Raw genomic sequence first — 23119 nt, 5'->3', positions numbered from 1 at the left:
AACAAAATTAAATAAAAAAATACTAAATGAACAGTTTTTGGTTTAAATGGGATCTAGGGATAATATTCTGCTTTTATAACCCATAACAATAAACACCGGCACCATCTTCAACAACAGAACGAAAGTCATAAAAAAAGGTTTACGAAAATTGAAAAGAAAACAAAGAACCTCAAAAATCTGTTTTTGTACCAACCCCTTTTGAAGGATGTTAATTCCTTGAAATTTTATGGTCAAATTTTATATTATCTACATTTTTTCAATACAAACGCCCCAGAATCTCATAACATGTGGTGTGTACTAAAAGTATAAGTCAAGCTGCGTAAGTGAAAGCAGAAGGTACTAACAGTAGAAGTTGACCTGTACCTTACAAAGCAGACTTTTGAAATTAAAAATTGTACTGTTGGAATAAAATCAATATTTATACATGAAAAACAGGCTATTGATTTATACTCTTAGTACAGAAATGATTAATATACATTCAAAATTCAAAATATAGAAGAATCCCGAAAGGTCCATTTTATGACTTATACTATATTTTTAGTACATAGCACGTTAGACATAATATAAAGATTTTATATAGATTATTTGTATTTTTCAATTTAATTACATATATATAAACACAACATTTTTACTTTAAAAAAATTCCATCATTTTTTGACGGAAACTTCAAAATTAATGTGTACATAAATGGGGACAAAACTGTTATTCTGGCCAAACGCTTAGTTTAGCATAAACAGAACAAAGTCGGCGCTTAGTCTACAATTGCGAAACTGTTATGAATGGCAGTTATGGATATATGGCAGTTATGAATGGCAGTTAAGAATGGCAGTTATGAATATAGACTTGTTATGCAAAACTAAAAACCCTTAATAGACAGAATGTCGCTTGGTTTATTTTTGTTTTTCTTAGCAACCGTTAACGTGACAATAACAGGGATTTTTCCAAGATAGTTTTAGCTATGTGTCACCAGAATCCGCTGTTATCTCGATTTTAAAGAAATGGCGCTTGGTCGAGTTATGCATAAAGTCCTTTTAAAGAATTAGTTCACTGTTTGTGATTTTATAACGCTGTTCTTTATTTTTACATAATAGAAGTATGTATGCACTTTGCAATTTTCATTGTTTTGAAATCACCTGCCGCAACATCAAATAAATCAGTATATTTATTTTTCTTAATTAATACTGCTTCAACTACAGATTGTTTCTCTTAATTTTTGCAGTGGGAATACGTTCAATATCAGACTCAATTTGTTCTGGTACTTATTCTGAACCGAAAAATATCCACATTCAGATATTATCTCCCAAAGCCACACACTTCAAAACGAGCCAAACATGGACGTCTAAATATGAACTACAAACTAATTTGCGGAGTAGCAGAATACAGATTCAGACCTATCCAAATAAGTCACAACAAAATCCGTACGCTCTCAATTAGAATTGGAAATAAACACGTTGCCAATATGACATTCAAACTTCAAACTGTTTGAAGAAGTTTGATTTCAAGTCAAACTTTTTTACAAAAAAAGTTTGATTTTGAAGTCAAGTCAAGTTTGTTGAATAAAATCAAACTAGTTTGACTTGATGCATCTCTAAACCCAATAGGTCCACATAACGCTCGAGTGACTGCACATTGAGCATACTTTGCTCCCCTACCATTACGAATATAAAAGTCGTGACAAAAAACGTGAGTGACTGATAATAAAAATAGAGAACAGATGTATATGATTAAGCAATTGTGTTGCACAAATAATTTAAATATCAACTCAACAAAGATATCTTTACTTAAAATTTATCGAATTCCTTTATATGAAAAAATTTTATTATCAATATAGAATTAAAAGAGAAATCAGTGATACGGAATTTGGTTTCCGTAATGATCTTGGAACAACAGAGGCACTACTCAGCGTGCAAGTAGGTAGTAATGTTAGTATGTTTCAGATGTGTAGATACACCAATCATCTTGACATGGGTGTTTATTGATTTTGAGAAAGCATTTGATAAAGATAGCATCGAAAACTGATGGACATTTTTGGAGGAGTAGGACTAGACGCGAAAGAATTATTAAAATATTTAATATTGTACAATATTGATCGTCTGTAGATCACATTGAACGATTGCGCAATATATTGCGTATGATAGCCAATATGATAATCCACCTTCAGTGATGAACATGGTACGGAAAGACGAAGAAGTTTAATCCTCAAAATCAAATTGTTATACATTCTCGAAGGCTTATGATCCGGTGCCTGATCACCAGTAGAATGTTGCAAAATTCAAATTGATGAGCCGAAATCTGGGATAAAACGTCACTCTTTTTAATAAAAATGGTAAAAATTCAGTAACCAGTAGCTCTAATATTTTATTTATAAAATGAATTTGGTCATTCGTCAAATATCAATAAAAAATATTAACAGTTTTACCGCCATGTCCAAAAAGCTCTAATTTCTTTTGAGTTTAATTAAATTTGCCATAATTTGCTAATCAATTTGTTCAAGCAAAATCCCAACATTCATACGTTCAGACTAATTACTTACGAATACAGGTTTGACATAATCTGCCTTGGCAAATTGTTCAGACTACACGAACTATGAAGAATTCTGTTTCACGTTACGATAATCTCTCCTGATAACTTATTAGTCCTTCGATGTCTATTAAAGGTTATTAATAGGAGAGGTTGAGGAATTAGTCTCGGTGTAAATGTTAATAAAACTAAATTTATGGTTTTCTGTCATCATTTCCTTCAGGCTGTAATGCATATAAATGGTCACAATATCATTAATATTAGCATGAGGATTAATAATTGAAACCTTTCTTTGTACTAGCCTTGCTAATATTTGTTATGCTTAAACTGTCGTTTTGCTATAGTTTATTTTTTAACCAGGAGGAGTAAACTAAAAAGACAGATTCACACCCAAGAAAGTCACTAGATAAATAACCAAATACATCTTCTTTTTTGATTGATCATCTCGGCCCTCAACGGTAATCCATAAATATTATATTATTGTTCGTCCGCTATAACTTTTCCCATGCGTCACGATTCATTTTCAAACAAATTAAATCAAAACATAAAGCGAAACGTACGCCGATGTGTGTAGTATATAATAGTGTGACCAACTAGCCCGAAAAATCCGGGACATGGCCCGAATTACGAAGTCGTGTCCCGGCGTCCCGGACTAGGCTTCCGGGTCATCCGAATTTTCAACGTTTTGGTAAAATTCTCTTTTGAAATTTTGAATACGTTATTCTTCTAAGAATTCACATCAAATTGAATTGGTTGGACGAAAAAAAGTGGACAATTTCTAGAGTGTAATACTAATATCACATTACCACATCCAAAACGCATGCATTTTATATCGTGATATTGTAGTTCTATGAAAACTACAACGGTGGACTTTTTTTCGTTTCTGTATTTTAAATATCATATTCTCAAAAAAAATGGCCCGATTTTCATTGAAAAGTCCCGGATTTCAGGTATTTTTTTCAGCCTTGTCCCGGATTCGACTGAATTGGAGTTGGTCACACTAAGTATATAGTATGCAGTATACAAAATGTATATACACATCGACGTTCGTTTCACTTTATGTTTTGACTTAATTTGTTTGAAAATGAATCGTGACGCATGGGAAAAGTTATAGCGGACGAACTATATATTAATACGTCGCTGAAGAGTTCTAAAAACAAATGCTTTTTATATCAAATCAGACTAAAAATCTAAAAATTAAGAGTAAACAGTAGCGATCAACAGGTAGCAACAAAATATAACTTCGGGAGATAGTATATCATAAACTTTGGCAACAGTGGTAATCTTTGACATTATCTAAGATTAATATCACTAAAGGACAAAGACGGAAATATTATTGTAGACTTAACAGAAAAAATTAATAGATGGAGTGAATACATAAGAGAATTGTTTGAGGACAACAGAATTAACATTGACAAGGTAAATGGTGAAACGGGACCTGAAATCCTAAAATGTGAAGTAGAAATGGCACTTAGAAATTCCAGAACTGGAAAGGCAAATGGACCCGATGAGGTTCCTACTGAATTACTAAAGCTCTTGAATGATGAATCAATAGGTATAATATTGCACTTATTTAACACAGTATACAATACTGGTATTATACCTCAAGAGTGGCTGCTGTCTACATTCGTTACACTGCCAAAGAAATCCAATGCAAAAGAATGTTCAGAACATCGAACAATATCTTTAATGAGCCATCTACTAAAGATATTTCTAAAAATCATCTACAACCGAGTTTATCAAAAGTTGGAGTCAGATATTAGTAATACACAGATGGGGTTCAGAAAAGGACTAGTTACTCGAGAAGCTCTCTTCGGTTTGAATGTTCTTACACAAAGATGCCTAGACGTTAATCAAGAAGTACATGCATGTTTTATCGATTTTGAAAAAGCGTTTGACAGAGTACGCCACGATAGGCTAAGAGACATTCTTGAAAGAAAAGACATAGATAATAAAGATCTGCGAATAATTCTCAACTTATATTGGAATCAGAAAGCTAACATCAAAATAGAAAACGAGATATCAAAAGCAATAGAAATACGTAGAGGAGTAAGACAGGGATGCATTTTGTCACCACTGCTATTTAATGTATATAGTGAAAGCATCTGTCAGGAAGCCCTTTTGCAAGCAAATGAAGGAATCGTAATCAATGGAGAGGTTGTAAATAATATTCGATACGCAGACGACACTGTACTAGTTGCAAGAACAGTAGAAGAATTACAACGATTACTTACAAACATAAATATTGCTTGCAACAATTATGGCATAAACGTTAATATCCTAAAAACCAAGTATATGGTCTTCAGTAAAATCATGACACAACCAGCACATATTAGTATAAACGGCATTCAAATTGAAAAAGTATCAAGTTATAAATACTTGGGAACTTTAATAAACGAAACTGGAGACCAAAACAATGAAATAAAAAGACGTATCGAAATTGCCAGGGCCACCTTCATAAAGATGAGAAAATTCTTCTGCAACAGAGATATAAGCATCCCTCTACGATTAAGAATGCTAAGTGGCTACGTATTTAACACGCTATTATACGGTGTAGAGGCCTGGACTCTCAAACAGAACAACATAAAAAATATTGAAAGTTTCGAGATGTGGTGCTACCGTCGAATGCTGAAGATAAGTTGGGTTGAAAGAATCACAAATCTTGAAGTAATACGAAGGGTAGGAAGAGACCCTGAAATTTTATTAACGATAAAACGAAGAAAACTCGAGTATTTGGGTCACCTGATGAGAGGTCATAAATACGCATTACTTAAAAATATAATGCAAGGAAAAATAGAAGGAAAACGGAATCCAGGCCGTAGAAGAATGTCGTGGATGCGGAATTTGAGAGAGTGGTTTGGCTGCACCACTAATGAACTTTTTAGGTCAGCTGTAAACAAAGTCAGGGTAGCCTTGATGATTTCCAATCTCCGATAGGAGTGGCACAAGAAGAAGAAGAAGAAGAAGATTAATATTTTGACAATATCATAGTCGCGCTAAATGGAAGTAATAGAAAACGATTTTATTATTAATAAATAGATATTTATAAAAATAAACCAAAATTTATAAAAATAAAACCATCACCCCGAACCCCATTAACACTATCCCGAAGAAGCCAAATCATGCGAGAAAATCCAAAGAAGAAGCCAAATCATGCCAAATCATAAAATCGCTGCGAGAAGAGACAAATAACTGGTATTGGCTAGTAATTCCAGTAAAAACTAGTTTAAACTAGTATAAACTACTCTAAATGAAATTCGTACGGAATTTCTAGTTTTAACTGAACTTAGCAGCAAATGTTGTTTTGACTAGTTAAAACTAGAGTTGTCTAAAGAGCATAGTTAAAACTAGTTTTTCCTAGTAAACTCGGTTAACTGAAATCGGGTTTTAACGGTAACATATAGATATAAACAGATAGAGGGAAAGCGCAGCCCCGGACGCAGAAAAACATCCTGGTTTAAGAACCTCCGCCAGTGGTATTAGTCTAAGAGCTAGAGCCGAAAAATCATCGTCATAACTAATATGGAGTTTGGCATGTGAAATGTGTCTATTGTATATTGATAATTATGACCCCTTTGAGGCTGACACCTCAGTGAATACAGGAAGTAGCAATAAGGGATGAAAGGGGAAAGTTAGTGTAATCTTTAAAGGTTTTCACCTCCTATTTTGTTAAACCTCCATCGATTTGCATGAAAATTGGTGACTAGTTAGAGCATACCCCAAGAAATAAAAATGGTTTGGTGCCAACTTGCACTTTTACCCTGGGGGTGGATACCACCCCTTCTCGGGGGTGAAAACTATTTTATTAAAAATAACCCCACAAGTCGATAGAGGGACAAATTATAAGTAAAATTTTTTATATCATGTTATTAAAATAAATCAATACTTTTTGAGTCATTAAAGATCAAAGATTTGTCTGTTTAAGAGCACATGCGTGAAGTTGCGGATGATAAAAAGAACATATTAATTAATTGTAGATTACTTAAATGTTATTTTATATTATTTCGATATTATAAATTAAAACAAAAGTGTATTCGAATATGTCAAATGTACCCATTATTGGACACCCCCAGTTTCTGGATATATTCAGTTTATATTGATAGAAAAAATTCAATCAAATATCGAAATGATATAAAAATAATATTTTACTAACATACAATTAATTAATATGTTCTTTTTATCATCCGTAACTTCACGCATATGCTCTTAAATAGACAAATCTTTGATCTTTAATAACTCAAAAAATTGATTTATTTTAATAACATGATATAACAAATTTTACTTAAAATTTGTCCCTCTATCGATTTGTGGGATTATTTTTAATAAAATTGTTTTCACCCGCGGGAAGGGGTGGTATTCACCACCAGGGTAAAAGTGCAAGTTGGCATCAAATCAGTTTTATTTCTTGAGGTATGTCTAACTAGTCACCAATTTTAATGCAAATCGATGAAGGTTTAACAAAATAGGAGGTGAAAACCTTTAATGACTGCACTAACTTTCCCCTTTCATCCCTTATTGCTACTTCCTGTATCCACTGAGGTGTCAGCCTGAAAGGGGTTATAATTGTCAATATACAATGGACACATTTCACAGGAAAAACTCCATATTACTTATGACGATGATTTTTCGGCTCTAGCTCTCCATCTATATGTACATGCGACTGATCGTAAATGTTCTGGAAGGAAAAGCCACTTAAAGAAGAAGATTAAAAATAACTAAACAACATTCGTTTGCCCTTTTTTTGGTTAATTATCGATTTTTCAGCACTGTACGTCATAAAATGGTCTTAGCGGTATTTTATATTACCATAATATTACATAATATTTATAACTTTACTGTTACTCTAGTTGTTTTGCTTTTTCTTTAATAATTTTGAGACCTGTTTTAGTACTAGTGTTTTTAATTCGTTTTAACAGAAAAATACATAGTCCTAATAATTTTTAATAATCATATTTTTTTCTAGATATCACCTGGAGCAAATTCGGTTCCTTACCGCTCCGCTCCAGTAAGTCTAGATTGAAAAAAGAAAATCCTTTCCTACCCGCTAAAAAGCACAAAGATGTTTCCGTCTGGTTGCGAGACCTCGAGCTGGAAGAGTATCAGGAGCTCTTCCAGAATTACCAAGGAGTGGAGGATCTGCTGGAGATGTCTGAGCAGGATATCAAGGAGTTGGGAGTAAAGAAATCGTCGCATAGGGCCAGGATCATTAGTAGTCTCACGTGTCTACGAGCCAAGTATCACGGTAAGTAGTAGATTAAGTGTTTCTATTTCTTCTTCTACCTCTTCTTTATAAGTAATTCTGCTTGTTCATCGGCGAATTGATACCTCTATGGAAGGTTATCACTTCATCTTTTGCGCGGTCGGCCCACAGTTCTACCGATTAGTGATTTATCTCTCGCTATTTTGACCACACGTGTCTCACCCATTCTGATTATGTGGTTATTCCATTCTTTTTTTCTATTTAGTGACCATTCGTTTATATACTGTACATTACATTATCTTCTAATCTCTTACTCCTCTTTCGATATCTCAGCGTATTTCCTGTAATTCTTCTCAGTACTCTCATCTCTACCGTTTCCAATAGTCTTTGTGTTGTGGCTGTATCGTGTCTTGTTTCTGATGCATAATTGCCATTTTTTGTTTTTTTATGAATCTGTAATGGTAATGGGTAGTCTAACATAATGAAAGAGTATTATGACTCAAAATTTAATATAAGACATTATTATACAATTTTAATGTTAAGTTATAATACTCTTGCATTATGTTAAACTACCCATTACCATTACAGATTCATAAAAAACAAAAAATGGCAATTTTTGGGTTGTGATAGTCTTGCATTGATGGTACGATATGTCATTATTGGTCTTACACTGCCTTTATAAATTCTTGACTTCATCTCAATATTAATATGTCGGTTGCGCCATATAGTGTTATTAAGGCATCCTGACAGTCTATTTGCTTTTTGTACTTGATTTCTCACTTCTTTGTCCAGGTCTCCGTAACTTGACAATGTTACCAAGGTATCCATTACTTGTTTAATGCTGATACCGTCAATTTCTATTTTGCATCTGATTGGTTCTTTACTGATTACTATTGTTTTAGTTTTCCGAGATGAAATTGTCATATTGAATTCTTTTGCTCTTATATGTGGACTAATCTTTGCAGACTATCTTCATCTTGGCATGGGCTATCAATATTGCGCCGTCTGCGTAGCAGAGTATTTTTACTTATTTGTTTTCCATTCTATATCCTCTTTCTTTGTTGACGTTTTTGATGATTTCATCCTTGATTAAATTGAAGAGCATAGGACCCTGTCTTATTCCGCTACCTATATCTATAGGTTCTGTAAGTTCTCCATCTATTCTGACTTCCATTTTGTTGTTTTGGTAGATGTTTTCAATAGTTTTTATGATATCTAGGGGGACTTCTCTATTATACAGAAGATGTATTGCATCTGTGAGTCTTACTCTGTCAATGTTTTCTTCAAGTCAATCAGACATAGAAATGCTGGTCTATTATACTCTAATGATTTCTCAGTTATTTGCTTTATGACAAATATTGGATCTGTACACGATCTTCCAGTACGAAAACCAAACATGCTACCGTGCTATAACAAACCAAAGAATGCTCAAAGAATTCCCTCTTTCCTGGAATTTATTCGTCCATACTATTCCTACATGTTCTCTGATGACGAATGGCTCATCTTGTCTGCCTCCCTTTTATCCTTTTATCACTCTTCCAAGTTTGTATTCTCATGTCTCCAGTAAATAATTTGTCTTCTTTGTGGAAATTGCCATTTAAATGTAGTAATTGTTTGTATAGCATCTTAATGTAGTTCTTTTTCTTATATTATATTTTTACCTTTTAGAAACTATTCGAGTTCCTCCAATTCGACATAGCGTAGCTGTGGACCATGTTAACAAGATTCATAGAGAGGATACACTGTAAGTAATAATATTTCTGTAAACATATATTCAATAGTAGTATCATTTTTTATTAATAATATGATAAATATACAACATTAAAAATCCACAAGGAAAAAGTTTTCCTGTAGTTGGCTGTAGACCATGTGATACAAAAAACAATAAATCCTGATAAAAGGTATATTTAAAAAACCCTCAAAAGGGCCACATCAAATTCACATAACTAGTTTTCAACTGGTTTACCAGTCATCATCAGTGCTTACCTAAAATGAATATAACCTGATAAAAAAGGCAAAGATGTTGAAATTTTGACTAGGGTTAAAAAAATTATTAGGTTATACTCACGTGCAATGTACATGCTTAACCACCAAGATAGTATTACACAAAAAGATGTGGGTCAAAGCCCAGTAAAAGTAGTCCGTCAAGGAAACATTGGTATAAAATGTTACCTTAAGCCTGGATATTTAAAATATTATCTAATTTGCCCTAGGTAACATCTGAGAGCTAGGTATGACTTGTTCACATGTTGGAAGTGAGACGGCAAGTGAAAATGAAATGGTTGGGAACCTCGGAACGATGATAAGAAAAACGACAGTTCCACAGGTAGTTTAAAATAACCTGTCATATTTAAGAGTAAGGTATGCAGATTGTTAAAATTAGAAATGATTTAACAACACACCCAATATGAAAATTATCATTTAAAATTCATTAAACTAGTTGTTATTGTAAAATGGATTCTCGTTAACTGTAAGTGGAACTAGTTAGGCAAACCACATTACACAGGAGTGTAGTGTTCGACAAATAAATACCGTATAAAATCTTATTATCAAGAGATCGAAGATTTAAAAAAGCAATTTTGTGGTGATTTAGAGTTATCGAATTTATTTAACTTATTACTATATACAACATTAATTAAATTATTAAATTATAAACTTATTAGAATCTTTTTGCAATTGATGCAATGAAAATTTTAAGGTATGAGTGGCTCAAACAAATGAATTTTAAAAGAGCCTGCCGCTAAAAATGTTGTGAATTTAAGACTTTTATTACCTTTGGCTATCGGTATTGGGGAAATGTAATAATAGCAGATTCTTATTTTTATCCCCTTTAAGGCCCTTGCTTTTTAAAAAATGCTAAATGTACGATGTAAAATACTGTACTTTTATTGGTAGGGGAGCCCAAGCGGGGATTTTTGCAGTTACCCGAGCGCGTCACATTATCATATGGGGAGAAACCTGGTACCCTGCAGATCTATCTCTACCATATATTTTCTCTTAACACAGAACACAGGGGAGTTCGTTAAGGGGGCCTGAAAAAAAAATCTATCCTTAAAAATACTCGAAATTGTCAGATTTAAGATAAAAGGTAAGTTAAGTACATGCAAAAAAGTGTATATTTAAAAAATCTGACGATTTGAGCGGGGCGAAATGGGTGAATCAAAAAGTTTTACAAAAAAAGCGAATATTTCGCGAAATGAACGTCAGATCGAAAAACTAAAAAATACGTGGTCAATTTTTTTCAAAAATCTATCGAATCATACTAAACATGACCCCCACGTAGAGGGGTGGGGGGTAAATATAAAATTTTAAATACAAATCCCGCGATAATTTGCAAAATAAACATCAGATCAAAAAACTGCAAAATACACTTATTCTGTATTTTTGAAAAATCTATCGAATGGTACCAAACACGACTCCCCACGGAGGTGGGGTGGGGGGTTACTTTAAAATCTTAAATAGGAGCCCCCAATTTTTATTGCAGATTTGGATTTTTACTTAAAAATAAAAAACTTTTATCCGAAACATTTTTTTGAATTATGGATAGATGGCGCTATAATCGGAAAAAACAATTGTTGGAAATGGAAAATTAAATTAAGAAATGGAAAGTCCCCACTAAAATGGAAAATTTTACTTAACTTTTTTGGTTTTAGGACCTAATAATCACAACTCAATGGTCCCCATAGCGCTCGAGTGACTGCACATTTAGCATACTTTCCTCTCCTACCATATTATGTAGTGTAGGGGAAACTACAGAGGTAATTTTCTATCAAACGTATACAGATGAAGCTCAGTTATTAAAAACAAATTACACATTCGGAGGGGTTAAGCGGTTTCAATTTTAACAATAAAAAAATACCAAGTTTATTTTGTACTTTCATAAATGGAAGAGGTCTGTCAGGCCTCACCCGTCCACTGGAGGGTTAAAAAACCTCTCAGAGAATTTGTATGATATATATAGTGGGAAAGTAATGTGCTACAGTAACGAAAAAAACAAAAACAAAATTCTTTTGAAGCTTATATTATTATTTGATGTAGGTTTGTTAGCTCTCCTTAAGTATCATGCTTTTATGGGACTAGTCACAGTTCGGTTGTAATGAAAATTATATTATTGCTCAAAAATTATTATTTAAAAATACTAACGTTTCAATTTCCACTCCGGGAATCGTCCTCAAAGAAAGATTAAAGAAAATTTTGTTAAAAGCTGCGTGTAACCGCCAATTGTTTGTTGAGGTTATGTCACATCACAGATCAAAACAAAAACGAGGTTTAAATGTATTTGCTTTGATGGTTGTAGGTAACAGACAGTTGTGGCTGGAAAGATATCAGGGTGGATGTTTTCATGCCCTATGATACATCAAATTCTGAGTATTATGTATATTTTTTGCAATAATTCTGTGTTAAGTGATTCTGTGACCGTAATAATGAGTTTTGGGTAAACATTTTAAACTCTTTATTATGTATTGTGTGTAACCTATGTGAAAACAAGTCTATACTCTATCTCTATACTAGAGACGTGTTTTACATTTTCTTATCCTCTATTTTTGGTATGTTCTTGTTATTCATCTCTTCTTTAAGTATTGGCAACCAAAGCCTGCTGCATTTTGGTGATGGATTTGCTACGTATCTTTTTTCATTTAGTAGGATTAGGTCTGCTTTTTTTCTTCTGATTTTTCTCTTTTTCATGTCTATTTCCTTCATGATTATTGACTCATCTTTCCTCTGTGGTCTGTCTTCATTGCCCCAGGCATGTTTGGATATCTGTGATTTGTCGAAACCCCTATTTTGATGTATGTTTCTTGCTCGTCGATCCTGACGTTTAGTGGTCTTGAAGTTTCTCCCACATAGAAATTGTTGCATTCACAGGGTATTTTGTAGATGAAGTTCTTTGACCTCTCTTGTGTGTTGGGTTTAGTTTTGGAACGGATAGATGTGAGTGTGTTGGTTGTTTTAAATTCTGTTGTGATTTTTGTAGTTATTTCCTATGTTTTTTTAATTTTTCTGAACCAAACTTTTAAAAATTTTAGGACACAAAAGTATATTTCACATGTTCTAAAAACAACTACTACGATTCTTGGTATCATTTAACCGCTCCTCTATTTATAATATCGCTATTTTTTTTATTAAAATCATTATTTGCTCTTCTCGAAGTCAAGAGCGTAAAACCAGCAGGTATTCATCCGTAGATGAGTACACATTGACATAAATAAGGTAGATAGTAAATTATAAGAACACTTATTTATGCACAAAAGTACTTGAAGTACTTACATGTACTGCCCGCAGACAGGAATTTTAATCATTCTCGACTGAGAAAATAACGAGACTGCTATTAGTCAAGAAAAGACATTATATTCGAAACAATATTCAGAGTGAAAGGTTTTTTTGCATCCGAACTGGTTTTAAATATAGATGGTCTGTTAGTTGTTCAGAAAAAGTTTTAATGCCTTTCTTCCACTCTGCTTATTCAAAAGAGTTGTTATTGCTAGAATAACAACTAATATCATACGAGATCATACAAATGTGTTTCTTCTTGGTTTACCAAACATTTTCATATCTTTTTGGACATTTTCGCCGTCAAATAAGTTCATTTGAATATTCCTTATTGTGTCTAATAATGAGAAAATATATTCAAAAACGACGTGTAAAATATATAAAAGAATAAAAAACCACTAAACGCCGTAAAAATGAGTGGAGCATACAATATTCCACTAACAAAGTAGCTGATATGAATATTAGGTACGTGGCGCGAAAATGTATTTTCATTTTGGTGGAAAATAAAATTCTATGTGATTTCATTTTAAAAGATGTTTCCATAATATTTGCTAAATTTGAAGTAAAACGCGCCACAAAACAATAACTTCGATAGAGTTATTTTGAGGCTCTTTTGTGGCGCGTTTGACTTCAAATTTAGCAAATGTGCAGTCACTGAAGGTGGATATGAGCTATTACCTCCGATTTCGTTGAACCTCCATCGATTTGCATGAAAATTGGTGAGTGGTTAGAGGGTATCTCAAGGAACAAAGGTGACATGTTGCCAACCTGCGCTTTTACCCTGGGGTGGATGCCACCCCTCCTCGGGGGTGAAAATTATTTTATTAGAAATAAGTCCACAATTCGATAGAGGGACAAATTATAAGCAAAATTTGTTATATAAAGTTATTAAAATAAATCAAAACTTTTTGAGTTATTAAAGATCAAAGATTTTAATTTTTCGTGAGAAAAATGCATGTTTTTAACCGATTTTTTATAAATAACTCAAAAACTATAAGTTTTTACAAAAAAGTTAATGTTATCAAAATTGAGGCCAATAAAAAATAAAATAAACTCCTTACTAGAAAAACCTTTCAATGTTAACTAAAAGTGAGTTATAGGTAATTTAATGTATATTTCTTTCTTCGAGTACCAAAATCTAAGTATTCAAGCTTAAATACCGGGAAAATGAAGCATTTTATAACATAAACTTATTAAACATTTGTCAAAGTTCTTAGAAATATCTATCAAATAAGCCCTCGAACAAGTTGATAGCATTAAAATTTATGCACCAAAATTTTTTCAAAATTTATCTTTTAAAAATTTTTCCAAAAAATTTTATTGTTTTTTTTTGTAAATAACTCCGTTAATTTTTAAGATATCAGGTTCACCTAAAAACTAATTAAAAGTTAATTCTAAGAGCTAATAAAAAACGTCGAATTTAGTATTTTAATCCTCTTACTTTTTTTTAAATAAAAGGTTAAATGGCCCCGGTTACATGGTTTTCGCAGCAAAATTGAAATTGTAAACGTTTCTGTCTCGGGTATTTTTTACTCTACGGAAATATTAAAATGGATATAGTATTTGGAGCAGAAAAAACTAAAATTTAGTTATATGTCATTTTTTTACATATCTTGAGTATTTTTGGAGTTATTATCAAAAGAAAATGAAAAGTACGATAATTTTAAAAATTCTGATTTTTTTAAATTATATCTTTTTTTCAAAAATATGCATTCTAAACCGGTCAAAATTGTTGAAATTATTAACTATGTTTACCTAAAGAAATTCTTGTGAGGATTACTACAAATTTTAATTTTTGTGGAAATGGCGTATGTTTTATTTTTCACTTTTTCCTAAAAAAATCGAAAGGGTTCTCTTATTTTCATCGTAACTTGCTTAATATTGATGCTATTAACTTATACTGGAGCTCATTTGATAGGTATTCCGAAGTACTTTGACAAGTGCTTAACAAGTATATTCTATAAAATGCATCGTTTTCCCGTTATGTAAGCTTGAATACTTAGATTTGAGTACTCATCGAAAAAAATATACATTCAATTACCCATAATTCACTTTGAAATAACATTAGTTTAGTTCTATAAGTGCGGAGTGTATTAAATTTTTTATTCTCTTTAATTTTGGTAATAATAACTTTTTTACAAAAGCTTGCAGTTTTTGAGTAATACGTGAAAAACAACTTTAAAACATGCATTTTTTTTAACAAAAAATAAAATCTTTGATATTTAATAACTCAAAAAGTATTGATTTATGTTAATAACTTTATATAACAAATTTTGCTTAGAAGTTGCCCCTCTATCGATTTCTGGTATTATTTTTAATAAAATAAATTTCGCCCCCGAGAAGGGGTGGTATCTACCCCCAGGGTAAAAGCGCAAGTTGGCATCATGTCACCTTTGTTCCTTGAAGTATCTTCTAACTACTCACCAATTTTCGTGAAAAGGTTCAACGAAATCGGAGGTGAAAACCTTCAGTGACTCCACTAATGGAAACATCTTTTAAAATTAAACTAGAATGTTATTTTCTACCAAAATGAAAATACATTTTCGCGCCACGTACCTAATATTCATATCAGCTCCTTTGTAGCTGGAATATTGTATGTGCCACTCATTTTTACGGCGTATAGCGGTTTTTTATTCTTGTATCAGGAGTTTTTCAAAATTATTTAAGTATAAATGAAATGTATAAAGTTGAATGTAATGTTTCTCGATTCAACGTTAAGCGTTATAAATGGTCGCCTTTATAGCATTATCTCTCAAATGATCTAGTGTACATCAAATGATCTAGTGTACACTAGATTTTTTTCTATTCGAAATAGATTGAAAAAAAATATTGGGATGGCTGAATGAACTCGGATTGCCCCATCAATTTAGCGTCGTAACCACTACAACTACATAAACCATTTCGGCGATAATGGTTAATGGATTATATCTTTGGAACTCGATAACTTCTGAACGGCTTAACCGATTTTTATCATTAAACATGAGTTTGAAACGTATTAACAAGTAGTGTTTAATGCATCCAAGGTCAAGTATGATAACTGAAGGTATTACAGGAATTATTGAGCTTGAAAAACAGTTTTTCCCATAAAAAATAGATTTGATCATACTTATGAAGCCTATAACTTAAAAATTCGAATTTTCCCAGATATGCGGTATACACCGTTAGATGCGTTTAGAGTCCCCCTACAAACGCTCAGTTATTGGCGCAATTCTTAAATTAAAATTTTGAGTAATTGTCGAAAAACCAAAATTTTCAAAGTTTATTTCTTCAGTTTTTCGGCTATACTGAGCCGCGTGTAGGTATGATCTTGACCGCTTGAGTACCATTTGAAAGATTAACCCAACGCTATTAATTTGGTGTATTTGCGGTTTTCCTGTCTCTCCTTGAACCTAAGATATATACGCCCAAAAAATATGCCATTTTGTATCTACCTAGCCCTAAAGCTGGCTTATGGGTAGGTAGTCAAAAGTCACAAACTACACCAGTTCTGAATCGGCCCTGACCCTCTCTTGAAACACAGAAAAAAAATTCAGATCGGTGTAACTTTTCTACACACATACATACATATCCACAAACATTTTCCACTTTTTAAATAAAAATTGAGTCATACTTCTGAGCTCGGTAACTTTTGAATGGTATAACCGATTTTCAAAATTAGACATGCGTTGTAAAGGTAATGATCAGCACTATCAGAAGCCGTCAAGGTCAGACTTAAATTTTCGAAATTTTTGGGAGTTTTGGGGCCGAGAACGAAAAACAGACCCTAAATAATAAGGGCCGTAAAATCCACAGCCTTGGACCAAAATGGATTGTTAACCTATGGATGGGTGAGTCTTTTCCTGAACTTTAAGATGGGAGTTGGCCCAATTTTCAATTCAGTCAGATTTAGAAAATCGAAAATTTCGTGTATATAGTGTCGCGTGTAGGGGGGTTGTGCGCCACTGGCGAGAACTACCGTTCTCTGGTAATGTTTAGCTCGATAATAACCTTCAGTATCATTTCGTCGATGCCTATTTTACCCTTCTGCACAAATCTAGTTATTTAAATTTTTTCTGGAAGATTTGACCTTTGCAATTCCTAAGAGTTGGCACGTATGCAACGAACACGAAAAATGTCGTATTAAAAAGAAACGGAAAACTAAATGATCTCTTCGAAATGAAAATTTTACCAATACGACTGAGTGTATTTTCCTTCCTGATATCAAATACGCCGCGTACTTTCTCGATAAATATCTGAAAAGTTTTCCTCTAGTCACATCCGAAAAGGTTTTTCCATGCGAACAAGTCTTTTCCATTTTAAATTCTGTAACTTTTCTAAACTTCGGTCGTTTCGTGACCAACACTGTCTCCTCGATTTCGAACATTTTTAAACTTATGATTTATCATGTTGTAAAATAAATCATTAAATTAGTAGATCGCTGATGTATTCGAATGCTTTGCTTGGATTCTAAAAACTTATTACATGGATATAAATCATATAAATGAATGAATCAATTTTATTATTAGGATTGTATGTGGAGAAATTAGAATACAATAAGCCATACGCCAGTCATTGGGAGCAAGAATAGGATATTACCTCCGAATTCTATCCTACTGCATGGATTTTAATGAAATTTTGGGCCTAGCCTCTACTTATATCCTAATTCAAAGTCTACCCTATGCCGATGTGTGCTTTTATATTGGGGGTGGTTCCCACCCCTTCATAGGGGTGGAAAAATTTTTGGTTAAAATTACCACGAAATTCGCTAGAGAACCTAATTCTAAGCAAAAACTGTTCTATCATTTTTTTGAAAACTCAATACTTTTTGAGATATTCGTGGTTGAAAATTAGCCATTTTCATTGAAACATAATATATTTTCGAACGGTTTTTTGCGAATATGTACCTTTAAAACTATGCATCTAACTAAAAAAACTATATTAAACATTTTTGTAGGTTATAAAAAAACAAAGAGATATTTGCCTTCATAAATCTTCTATTTATAATACAAAACCAGATATGGTAGGTGAAAATAGTTTGTTTTTTGGTACATTCTCAAATTGGTGTATTCAACTTGAAATAACAGAGAAACGGTCGATTTTAGGTGTATAATGCTACTAATACCTTTTGCAGTGCTTGAAGAGACCTTTACAATGAGCTATATTAAAGGTCCAGTACATTAAAACTAAGCGGGATATGCTGCAAACAAAATTGATAACTAATGTATTTTAAGAAAAAATGAGAAGTAATTTTAAACCCCATCCACCAAAATGTAAATGCATGGTTTTCCTTCTACAATACCTTTTATTATAGTGTTATTTCTATGTTCAAAAAGTTGGACGGGTTTAAAATGAATGGTTTTTGAAAAAAAAAAAGATCAAATTATAGAGCACATTTTTAAAATTTCTTAAAAATCTTCCTTTTTCTCCATGTACCTTGAAAATTATAAGAGATATAGTAATTAAAAATAAAAAGGAAATTTTTATCTAAAAAAGTCCTACATTTTTGTGTGGTATTTTTTTTTTTCGTATCTCGTTATCTTTTTCGAGTTACATGGAGGAAAAGGAAGATTTTTAAGAAAATTTAAAAATGCGCTCTATAATTTGATCTTATTTTTTTCAAAAACCATTCATTTTAATCCAGCCCAACTTTTTGAACATAGAAATAACACTATAATAAAAAGTATTGTAGAAGGAAAACGATGTATTTAAATTTTGATGGATGAGGAGTTTAATATACTTCTCATTTCTTCTTAAAATACATTAGTCGTTAACTTTTTTGTAGAATATCTCGCTTAGTTTGCATGTAATCGACAATTAGTATTGCTCATTTTAAAGGTCTTCTCAAGCGCTACAAAAGTTATTAGTATCAGTGTACACCTAATAATAGCGACAGTTTCTCTGTTATTTCAAGTTGAATACACCGATTTGAGCATGCAGCAAAAAAACACTCTTCTTACCTACCACATCCCTCTTTGTATTTTCACTAGAAGATTTATGTAGGAATGAATCTCTTTGTTTTTTTATAACCTACAGAAATATTTTATATAGTTTTTTTGTTACATGCATAGTTTTTAAGATATTCGCAAAAATCCGTCTGAAAAGGTGTCATTTCTCAATGAAAATGGCCAATTTTCAACCACGAATAACTCAAAAAGTATTGAGTTTTCAAAAAATAATCATAGAACAGTTTTTGCTTAAAATTAGGTTCTCTAGCCTTTTCCGTGGCTATTTTAACCAAAACATTTTTCACCCCCGAGAAGGGGTGGGAACCACCCCCCAAGATAAAAGCGCACATCGGCATAGGGTAGATTTTGTTTTTTGAGCTATTCCCTACTTACTGTGAAAATATCAAGTAAATCGATTTACTAGGATGGAATTCGGAGCCAAATACCCTCATTGACTGCCCTAACAGCCTTTTTCTGTTTCATAGACCTAGAGAAAGCGTTTGATAGAATACAATTAAAATATGTGACACCTACTGGTATGACTGAAAGTCAATGGAATAATAACAGAATCTATAGAAGCAAACACAGGGATCAGGCAAAGAGATTCACAAAGTCCTCTACTGTTCATAATGTTGGACGTAATAATAAAACAAGAGAAGAAAGAAAGAGGGTACAAAATAGGCGATAGAGAGATAAAAATACTCTGTTACGCTGATGACACCGTGTTAGTAGCAGAGTACGAAGACAACCTACAAAGATTACTGCACAAATTCAACATTAACGCAAAAGAAATGAATATCTAAATATTCAACCCAAAAACAAAAAGCTAAGTAATAGCCAAAGAAACAAATAAGATGCAAATAGACCAGGGCGCATATCTAATAATATTAGTACATTTGGATGTTAAGAGGTGAATCATATTTTTTGGCAGAAATTGCTTGAAAATAACTCATATAATAATATTTGAGTTATCCTCCCACTCAAAAAGGTCTGGAACATTGTTTAAATAATCAAAGTGTCAAAAAATTAAGGAAAGATTCTATTTTTTCTTGGTTTTTTAATTATAACTTTAAAAGTCTTCATTTTCGAGAAGAGTTGCACTAACTTAAAAGTTGCGTAATTAAATTTCCTACAATATAGGATTAACTGAAAATTTTAAAAATTGTCACCCTTGTTACAAATTAGCAATAATTTCGAAAAAACCATAAAAAAACAAGTATTCGCATTTTACGTTTTTCAACCATTTATGCTACACTTAGGATCTTCATATTTCACCCAGAAAACCTTTATAATATGATAAAACATAACTGTAAATTTCATTAAGATCGGTTTAACAGATTGGTCAAAATAAATTTTGCAATCCGGCTTTCGCAAAAAAAATCAGTTTTTCAAAATGTTGCAGCACTGAAAATAAAGCAGACAGCAAGTTGAATTTTTTGTTACATATAAAACAATACTGTACCTTTCATTTGCAATTTTCAAAATTAAAATCGGTTAACTACCACGGTGTCAGGAATTTTTTTAAATAAACATTAATTTTTGGTGCTACTCGCAGGACAGCGGATACGTTCGCTCTGATTGGGCATTCCAATGAACTTTGATAATAATGATTGATAAATTTTAATTTTTAGTACATTTCGAAATAAATAAATAAATTTGTTATTTATGTATATAAAAACTTTCTTTGTTCATATATTTTAACTTAGAAAATAAAAGTGTATTATTTGCATATGCAATTGTTTAAACAATTTTTCACAAACAATAATCAAATTAGTTTGATTTTTGTGGAATTAAAATATGAACATACAGCAAAATATAGAGTAAGAAAATAATATATTAGATATAGATTGGAAGAAATTTTGGTGGAAATCAACTTGTGTGAATCGAACACCGCTGGCCTGCGCGTAGCACCAAAAATTAATGTTTATTTAAAAAAAAATCCTGACGCCGTGGTAGTTAACCGATTTTAATTTTGCAAATTGCAATGAAAGGTACAGTATTCTTCTATTTGTAAAAAAAATTAACTTGCTATGTGCTTTATTTTAAGTCCTGCAACATTTTGAAAAAATGAATTTTTTTGCGAAAGCTGGATTGCAAAATTTATTTTGCAAAATCTATTGAACCGATCTTAACTAAATTTACAGTATTGTTTTATCATATCATAAAGTTTTTCTGGGTGAAATATGAAGGTCCTAAATCTAGCAGAAAAGGTTGAAAAACGTAAAATGTGAATACTTATTTTTTTATGCCTTTTCGCAATTTTCGCTATTTTGCAACGATTATAAAAATTTTAAATTTTCAACAATTTTAAAATTTTTTAACCGATCTTATATTGTAGGAAATTTAATTACGCAACTTTTATTATTATTATATGGGTTAATTCCAAGCAATCTCTGCAAAAAAATTAGAGTTACCTCTTAACGTCCATCTCAAAACAGATCCGCCCTGGACTAAAATTTTGAGTTAGACAATCAAATTAGACAAGTAATTTATTGAAGTGATGACTTTCAAATACCTGAGAATGACTCTATCAGCCGGCAACAATATCGAAGAAGAGGTAAAAGACCAAATAATTAAAGCCAGTAGAACGGCCGGATACCACCTAAACGACACAATTTGGAAAAATAAACACAAGAGAGTAATAAAGACCCGAAAATATAAGTTAGTTATTAGGCTAGTTATGACTTACACGGTCGAAACAAGACCAGACACAAGCAAAACACAAAGGGATACCAACGCAATAAAGAAGGATTGCTGGAAAAGGACTACAGGACAGGGTGAGAAGTGAGGAAATCAGATTCATATGTGGGGTAGACAATATAAATACATGGGCAAAGAACAGAAAAGAAGAGTGGAATCAACAGATAAACAGGATGCCTGAATCAAGGATAGTAAGAATAGCCAGGTTGTCGAATAAGGATGAAATACATCCACATGGTTTATCATAATCTTAATACACCGACTTAATGTCACATTGATTTTAATTTTAAATATGTTAATAAAGTAATTGAAAGGTTTTCACACCTTCTACAGTAGCTAGTTTCAACTACATGTACACTGGACGTAAGTAACCACATTTTCTAATATTTCAACAGTCAACATTTCCCATTTGCTTTAAAATTAAGTTAGTTACTTATTTCTAGGTTCATACTGAAGATGGTCAGTTTAGACCGAAAACGTTGTGTGTTTTTATTTATGATTTTCCATTATCTTTTGGATACGTTTTAAAGAATTTTTAATACATTCATATATCTACATACTACAACAGAAGGGTTTACTTCATACTACGTTGTTTTATCGATGGTATACAGCCAACTATATAGTTTACCCCTTTTTAAACGCTTTTCTTTAGTTCAATCTTTTAGGTCTAATTTTTAGACGTTATTTTGACTGCCTTTTCTTCAATGCAAATGAATGAAAATTTGCAGACATATGCGTTCGCGGGAACAATACACGAATAGTCAATAAAAAAATTTTATGTTTAAAAAACGATTTTAATGGAAAATGCTTAAATTCCCTTGTTTTTTTCAATGAATAAACTTGAAACTTGCAGATTGTAGCTAATTATATGCACTATACATAATTTCACTTTTTTCGTTAATTGTTTACGTTATGCTTCATAAATAAACAATAAAGTTTCAAATTTTTTGCCGACTACTTTTCATGTTTGTACATCATATGTTTTATACATATATTTTAATAAACATGATATATTTTAATGTTTGAAAAGTGTAAGACTAAGTAAAAAATTAAAAAATTTGAAAAAAAAATTTTTAAGAAACGATTTTCTTTAGTTACGAGTGACTAAAATTAAAAATATTATAAAAAAATCAACTAAAAAGTAAAAAATAAAAAAAATTCAAACTCAAATGATTATTCGAAAAAAACTGTTAGACAGATTAAACATACAAAAATCTCACACATTCGTTAAAAAATTGTGTGAAAAATTGAATGTGTGAAATTCTTGTATCTAACAGTTTTTTCGAATAATCCTTCGAGTTCGATTTTTTTAAATTTTTTGCTTTTTAATTGATTTTTGAAGTTATACTTCTTTAGGAGCGTTGGGAGTAAATTTATATGTGCGCGAAATCATCAAAATCTTGGTCCCCGGCGCAGCTTAAACGTTATACGTCCTCTGATTGGGTAATTACAATGACCTGTTAACAATTGTTCAATATGTAGGTTATTTTATTAATACGTCAAT

At 31.9% G+C, this 23119-nt stretch overlaps 1 protein-coding gene across 3 annotated transcripts in view; it reads left to right on the top strand.

Annotated features, from left to right (window-relative positions):
• Nucleotides 1-23119, top strand: part of LOC114329669 (breast cancer anti-estrogen resistance protein 3 homolog) — a 288951-nt gene that overhangs the window by 100699 nt on the left and 165133 nt on the right. For all 3 annotated transcript variants that reach the window (XM_028278850.2, XM_028278853.2, XM_028278851.2), the window contains 2 exons: nucleotides 7484-7762; nucleotides 9389-9464. In XM_028278850.2, the coding sequence (XP_028134651.1) occupies nucleotides 7484-7762; nucleotides 9389-9464 (355 nt within the window). The remainder of the gene's footprint in view (nucleotides 1-7483; nucleotides 7763-9388; nucleotides 9465-23119) is intronic.

The sequence above is a fragment of the Diabrotica virgifera genome, chromosome 3, assembly GCF_917563875.1.
Source record: "Diabrotica virgifera virgifera chromosome 3, PGI_DIABVI_V3a".
NCBI classification, from domain to species: domain Eukaryota; kingdom Metazoa; phylum Arthropoda; class Insecta; order Coleoptera; family Chrysomelidae; genus Diabrotica; species Diabrotica virgifera.
The sequence above is the reverse complement of the archived record's forward strand: the minus strand, read 5'-3'. Positions and strand labels throughout refer to the sequence as shown.